This window comes from Sinocyclocheilus rhinocerous, unplaced genomic scaffold (assembly GCF_001515625.1).
Source record: "Sinocyclocheilus rhinocerous isolate Xijiao unplaced genomic scaffold, SAMN03320098_v1.1 C36037982, whole genome shotgun sequence".
Lineage (NCBI taxonomy): Eukaryota > Metazoa > Chordata > Actinopteri > Cypriniformes > Cyprinidae > Sinocyclocheilus > Sinocyclocheilus rhinocerous.
The window spans coordinates 1-778 of NW_015771307.1; the positions used below are offsets into that span (position 1 = coordinate 1).

Sequence of the window (778 nt, forward strand, 5' to 3'; positions counted from 1 at the left end):
TTGCTGAATAAAAGTATTACATTCTTTCAAATACTGCCCCAGCTTTGCTATAACAGAAACAAATTACAATTTGTTACAATCAACTATAATTAAAAAAGTTATTTTAAATTGCAACAAACGACCTCAAACTTTTGAACAGTAGTTTATGCATAGGCCTATCTTTTTACCTCAATGTAATTTATTGAATGTCTTTGTCCAGAATCAACCACGATGAGGCCCGCAAGCCCGTGGACATCCCGGAGGCCGTGTGTTCGTGTGTGGGCTGCATCAATCCTTTCACCATGCAGGAGGATCGCACCATGACCAGCGCCCTCATCTACGCCAAGATCCCCGTGCGCAGAGTCCTGTGCCACCGGCCAACCAGGAAACCGACGAAGAATAAGAAATGCGTTCCCCGTTACAGATCGGTGGTGGAGAGCATCGCCGTGGGGTGCACGTGCATCGTGGGGTAGCTGAGTGGGACCAATACAATTCAGCCTGTTTTACTGCAAATAAACCGGATCCCAATTGTGAATATTATGATTTTCTGTAGGGTGAGCTCAATAAAACACAACCGTAGCTGTGTAGGCGCCTTTTCTATTTTGAAAAGGTGATTTTATTTAAGATCTTGAACATTTGATGTCGTTAAGTATTAATTGTGACATCACAAATAAAAAAAATAAAAAAAGATCTGATTACAGTTCGGGCAGATCATTTTTATATATGTTATGGAACTGTAAAGTGTTTTTATGGAAGAAAGAGAACTTAATGCTGACATGTCTACAAATAGCCAATTTTC

At 40.5% G+C, this 778-nt stretch overlaps 1 protein-coding gene across 1 annotated transcript; it reads left to right on the forward strand.

Moving 5' to 3' along the window:
- Nucleotides 1–172: 172 nt before the first annotated feature.
- Nucleotides 173–603, forward strand: LOC107735408 (interleukin-17B-like). The gene has a single exon (XM_016547099.1). It carries the CDS (start codon nucleotides 186–188, stop codon nucleotides 450–452), a length of 267 nt encoding a protein of 88 aa, XP_016402585.1. The 5' UTR covers nucleotides 173–185; the 3' UTR covers nucleotides 453–603.
- Nucleotides 604–778: the final 175 nt, after the last annotated feature.

Coding starts and splice junctions, on each gene's coding strand:
- LOC107735408 (XM_016547099.1), top strand. CDS start 186: ATGTCTTTGTCCAGAATCAACCACGATGAGGCCCGCAAGCCCGTGGAC.